We start from the raw sequence: 6,224 nt of genomic DNA, 5'->3' as shown, positions 1-6,224 counted from the left end.
GCTGGCCGTGCTATGCTCAGGGTTCCTGGGATGCCGTGTGCCCTCCGGGCTGCCAGGGCGCACTGTGGGCTCTGTCCCCTCTCCTGTGGCTGGCAGTGCCATGCTCAGGGTTCCTGGGATGCCGTGTGCCCTCTGGGCTGCCAGGGCGCACTGGGGCTTGCCCTGAGCCACTGTCAGCCAGCACCCTCAGAGCCCTTCCTGCAGAGCTGCACAACAGCCACTCCTTTCCCACTGGTTTGCTGGTATTAGATGTCATGATGCCACTGAGGATTGCCCAATGTTCTAAGCCAGCTCAACCCCTCTGCAAGGCCTCTGGTCCCTCCAGAATGCCAACCATCGTCCAGTTCGGAGTCATCAGCCAGTGTGCTCACAGTGCATTCCAATCCTTCATCCAGATCACTGATAAACACGTGGAACAGAGCTGAGCTGCACCCTGAGGAACACCGCTGGTGGCTGGTCACCAGCCAGATACAGCCCCAGTCACTGCACCCCACTGAGCTCTATACCTCAGACAGGTCTTTACCCAGCACACTGTGAATCTGCTCATCCCACAGCCGCACAGCCCCCAAGGATACTGTGAGGGATAGCACAACAATGACATTTAACAAGAAGAAATTACATATGCACTGATTAGGAAAAAGTCCAAACAAGTATTGAAGTTACACCCCCTTCTCCTCCCATTTTGCTGCTTATGCTAGTCATTTATTGGTTGCATTTTTCAAACTTAGTAAGAGAAAATCTGTCCTGATCTTGATTCCTGAAACTTCAGTTATATTTCCTCTCCCCTGTCCAGATGAAGAGGGGAGTGATGAAGAGCTAAGCTGGCCAGATAGGATTAAACCCACCACAGGGAACCGGCAGGTGAAGTGGTAAAGCCACTATCCATCACATTTGAAAAGTCATGGCAGTCTGGTGAAGATCCCACCAATGGGAAAAGCAGACACACAACCCATATTATGAAGAAGACAGAAACAAAAATCTGTAAACTACAGATTGATCAGTCTCGCCTCTGTGCCCAGCAAGACCAAGGAGCAGATCCTCCTTGAAATTACACTAAGGCATGTGGAAAATTAAGAGGCAACTATTGTTAAGCAACATGAATTTAAGGGCAAATCACGCCTGACAAATTGGGTGGCTTCCTATAACAGGATTAGGGCATTGGTGCATAAGGGAAGAGCGACTGATATCATCTATCTGGGAGCTGTGCAAAGCATTTGACACTGTTTGGAACAACATGCTTGTCACTAAACTCTTGAGACACAGATGTGACAGACTGCTCAGTGGGTAAGGAATTGGCTGGATGGTCACACTCAGGTACAGTCAACAGTTCAGCATTCAGGTGAAGATCCGCGATGAGGGGGCATTCCATAGGCCTCGTTTCTGAGACAGGCACTATTTAACATCTTTGTCAGGGACATGGACAGTGGGATCAAGGGCACCCTCAGCAAGTCACTGACAGCACCAGGCTGTGTGGGGCAATTGACACACTGCGGGGAAGGTATGGCATCCAGAGGGACCTGGACAGGCTTGAGAGCCGCTCTAGTATGAAACTAATGAAGTTCAACAAGACCAAGCACAAGGTCCTATGCCTGGGTCGGGGCAACCCCCAGTATCAATACAGGTTGAGTGAGAGCAGCCCTGCGAAGAAAGATCTGGGATTCTTGGTGGATGGAGAAGTTGGACACATGCATTTGCGGTCCAGAAAGCCAACTATAACCCCACATCAAATGCAGTATGGCCAGCAGGTTGTCAAAGTAGGGGATTTTGCCCCTCCACTCTGCTCTGGTGAGACCCCACCTTGAGTGCTGCCTCCAGCTCTGGGGTCCCCAACATAAGATGGATGTGAACTTGCTCAAGTAAGTCTGGAGGAGAACCAGAAAGATGACTGGAGGGCTGGAATACCTCTCCTATAAAGACAGGTGAGGGGAGTTGAGTTTGTTCAGCCTGGAGAAGGCTCCAGGGAAACACTATAGGACCTTCCAGTACCTGAATGGGTGCTAAAAGAAAGAAGAGAGACTGTTTACAAGTGCATGTAGTGATAGGGCATTGGGAAATGGCCTTAAGATGATAGAGGGCAGGTTTAGATTAGATACTGGGAAGAAATTCTTTATTGTCTAAGCACAGAGACACTGGAACTGGTTGCCCAGAGAAGCTGCAGATGCCCCATCCCTAAAAGGGTTCCAGGCCAGGCTGGAAGGGGCTTAAAGCAACCTAATTTAATTGAAGGTGTCTCTGCCTATGCCTGGGTTAGAACTAGATTATCTTTAAGGGCCTTTCTAAGCCAGGCCATTCTGTGATTCTAGGGTCTTAACAGAAAACGGAGTATTTTTAAAAACCCACTGTCTTACCTTGGCATCTGATGGTAGCAATGTGTCTGTTCCTAGAACCATTAGCTTTCTCTGACACTTGGTAGAAAAAAAAGAAGTAAAACACAAAGAAAGTTTGTTTACTCTTCTCTTTTGTAAGAACAAAGTGAAATTCTTAGAAATTTAAACACAACTTTTTAAATATAGAAATAAATTAATTTTAACTTGGATCCTTCCACATCCCTTATACCCTAACCCAAAACAGCAAATTAAGAAAAATTTTGAAATCACAGCACAGTAAAGCAGAACTTAATTAACTCTGAAGGAGAAAAGTAGCAGCTCAAGAAAGATGTATTCTTTGAGTAAAAAGGCAAGGGAAATGTTATGAGGGAAAAGTTCATATGGGGAAAGGCATTGAATGGATGATGACCATGAGAAACTGGGAAGAGTCATGGATAAGGCTGAACAGTATTCCCTAAAACTGACAGAAGTTTCTCTTTTCTGGGAATCCAGAAAATAAAAATAACCAGCCCTATACTGTTATTTGTTAACATACTGCGCTTTGTACAAGAGAGAAGTTTTAACCATGACAATGTAACTGTGAGTTTGCAAGGGAGTAAGCATAGGGAGACATCACTGTCCTCCTCTGCCTCTCTCTCATCCTATTCTCTCTCTCTCCTCTAAGATCCAAAGGACCTGTGAAATGGAATCCCATCTTTTGTGAGGCTAAAGAGAGAAGGGTCTCTGTATGCTGGTACTACCGCAACATAAATAAATTGTTTCATTTTCCATAATTTTAATATACACTTCCATACTAAATAAATCATAACGTCAGCACATTGACCCTACAAGGCATTCTTTACCTCTCTCAGCACTTCTACGTTTGACCTTTCTGAAGAAATTATTTCCTTTTTTTTCTGTTTGTTTATGATTTTTTGTTTTCTTGGGGTTTTTTGGTTGGTTGGTTTGGTTTTATCAAAGTGGTTTCTTTGGAGAGGGTGGGGCAAGCATGTGGTGAATAAAATAATTCTGAAAAAGCTCTATAATAAACCTCATCTATCATTTATATGTGCATACCTCTTTCATCTGCTTCCAAATACTCTCACATTCAGCCAAGAGTTCTTCCTTGGCTTCAACAGGACCAGTTGTGTTACTGATTTCTGATAAACATTCAGCCTATTAACAAGCAAAGAGAACAGTTATCATGTAGATCTACAATAACTGATGAATTAATCATACCTGCCATTTCAGATCAACTATGTAACAGAATAAACTCCCTCAATCCAAAGCTTTTAGCCTCCTCTATAGTTTAAAAAGCCCCCCAGCCATTACATAAAATCAGCTAACGATATAACTAAGTAAAATCAGTGTCCAAGAAGACACTAATAATTTAAAATTGAATGACAATTCAATTAATTTAAAATTGAATGACAATTGAATGACACTTTTAAAATTGAATGACAAAGTCCTAAATTTTCATAACTGCTTTGATTATTTGCCATGGCTTCTTTATTTTCCAACAACTTTATTATACAAACAATAAGAGAGTCTCACATCTACAAAGCCACACTCTACCTCCATTTATCTGTAATATTTATTATATATTTTATATATTTTTATATATATAATATTTATTTTTAAGCAGTTACTGCTGTTCTGTCAATAAACATGGTAATCTATTTCTCTTTCATTTGAATTCATAATATTTTTGATTAACAAATTAAGCACCCTCAAAGTTACTAGAAAAACAAACAAAAGAAACTGAAAGAACATACAGACAACCAAGGAAAGAGAGCACCGGGGCAGCCAAAATAAAAATCAATCCAAGTTAAATTTAAAACTTTGAGAAACTGTTGGGACAGAAAGAAACAGCTGGCATTAATTTATGAATTTGTATGTTTCTCACTTAAGAGATACCTGAAGGACAGCAGCAATTAACAGGGGAAAAATAAGAAGAACTAAAATTTTTTTCCCAGGGAAAACAATCAACAGATTGTTTTTTTCCCAGGGAAAGCAATCAACTAGATACACCAGATGCAGGAAGCTTTAAAAATACCTTAGTGGGTCACTAGGCCAGCCAAACACATAGAGATTAAACAGAAACATTAAAAATAGATAATGATCTAGAGAAGAACTACACTTTTCTACCTTCTTAATGAAGCATAAATTACTAACTCAATCTTTTGTTCTTTTTCAGTACAAAACCACGGCATCAAAGAAAATTATTATTATTCTTTAAAAGGAGTGAAATATTCTACTAGTCCTTGTGAAGTTCAAGCACCTCATAGCAAAGTGGATGAGGAAATAGAATCAGAACATCTCACTGAGTGCTGGACATACACTAGAGAACTCATACATAGCCAATACTTCTACTAAGTCTTCCTGGCAAATTTCTTGCATTTAAAACAGAGCACTACAAAATCTAGGTTACCATGATCTTATAAGAACTAATGAGCATAGGTTTTGGAAAGGAAGATCATTATCTTCTTAAGAGTCTTGGTACAGCTCCATAACATAAAACAGAACCAGTTCCCATAATTTATTAAGACTTCTGAAATGCCTCCAGCAAAGACTGACCAGAAGGAAGAAACTAAGAAAGAAACTAAGCAGTCTTAGTTTTTTCTCAGACAAAAAAAAGAGACAAAGAGAGTTTGGGGGGATAGTGGGGAGATAGAAGAATAAAAGGTAGAAAAAGAACACCATGCTTTGGAAATTTGAAAAGGGCCATAGGGTGAGATAAAAACCTATTCTGCCCATATCCCCTGCAATACTATAATTCATCACTTTTAAAGCATTATATGGAATAATAATGCTTTCTCTTCTCTGAAAGACAGAAAGACAGAAAACCTCCATCACACAAAAATGATGAAATTATTCTGTTGATAACTTTAAATTTCTGCGTCAATTTCATACAACATTTCAAAATGTACATATTGTGAAACATGACACAGCTCTCACAAGCCAAACTGACTTGCCATCCTTAATGCTGTGCTCTTATCTACCTTACACAGTACACACACTGAAATATCACTTTTGGATCTTATTTTCTTGTGGTTTGCAGTTTTCCCTATTTCAGTGTGGTTTAATTACATTTCTATTTCCACACCATACCTGAAAACTGAAAGTTTTTTTGGTATTAATACTAATGTCTTCCATTTTCAACAAGTTATTCCTTCTTATTTTGTTTTAGGACTATATAATTAGTTAAGAAATACACACATGTCCAAGTGTAGGCTCTACGCTAGCCAAGGCTTTACAAAAAAATCACAAGATGGGTCAGGTTGGAAGGAACCACAGGGGATCATCTGGTCCAACCTCCCGTTTTAAGCAGGGTCATCCCAGAGCACATGGCACAGGATTGTGTCCAGATGGCGCTTGAGTATCTCCAGTGACGGAGGCTCCACACCCTCTCTGGGCAACCTGTTCCAGTGCATGGTCACCTGCACGGCAAAGTTCTTCCTCATGTCCAGGCCGAACTTCCTGGGCATCAGTGTCTGCCCATTGCCTCTCGTCCTATTGCTGGCACGGAGGAGCAGAGCCTGCATTCATTCTCTTGGCACTGTCCCTTTCATTGTGAGCCAGCACACAAACACCAGCCGCGGGAAGACGGCGAGGGAGGGGAGAAGAAACTGACAGAAGGTTTGTGAAAGAGACACGAAGGCACCTTAGGAAGCAAAATATCGGCAGGGTATAAACGGCATCGCAAAAGCGGTGAGACAGGGAGTCCTCGCCACCAACCCCGGCAGCACAGCGCGGCAGGACATGAGGCGGGACATCCCCGCTCACAGCCCAGGGATGAACCTCGTCCCTCCCCAGCCGGGAAGCCAACACCCTCCCTGCAAAGCAGCCCCGCGGCCCCAGCGGCCGAGTTGTTTGGGGGGTTCGCTGCTCGGCGGCTCCCGGGCGAAGGGGGGGCGC

General features: G+C 42.5%; 1 protein-coding gene across 1 annotated transcript in view; it reads right to left on the bottom strand.

Moving 5' to 3' along the window:
* CENPK (centromere protein K) overlaps positions 1-6,224 on the bottom strand; it is a 22,752-nt gene that overhangs the window by 16,101 nt on the left and 427 nt on the right. The window contains exons 2-4 of the mRNA XM_031063870.1: positions 5,971-6,202; positions 3,384-3,482; positions 2,349-2,405 (exon numbers count right to left, since the gene is read on the bottom strand). Coding sequence (XP_030919730.1) covers positions 2,349-2,405; positions 3,384-3,482; positions 5,971-6,202 — 388 coding nt within the window. The remainder of the gene's footprint in view (positions 1-2,348; positions 2,406-3,383; positions 3,483-5,970; positions 6,203-6,224) is intronic.

This window comes from Geospiza fortis, unplaced genomic scaffold (assembly GCF_000277835.1).
Source record: "Geospiza fortis unplaced genomic scaffold, GeoFor_1.0 scaffold397, whole genome shotgun sequence".
Classification (NCBI taxonomy): Eukaryota; Metazoa; Chordata; class Aves; order Passeriformes; family Thraupidae; genus Geospiza; species Geospiza fortis.
This window is presented reverse-complemented; position numbering and strand designations above follow the sequence as displayed.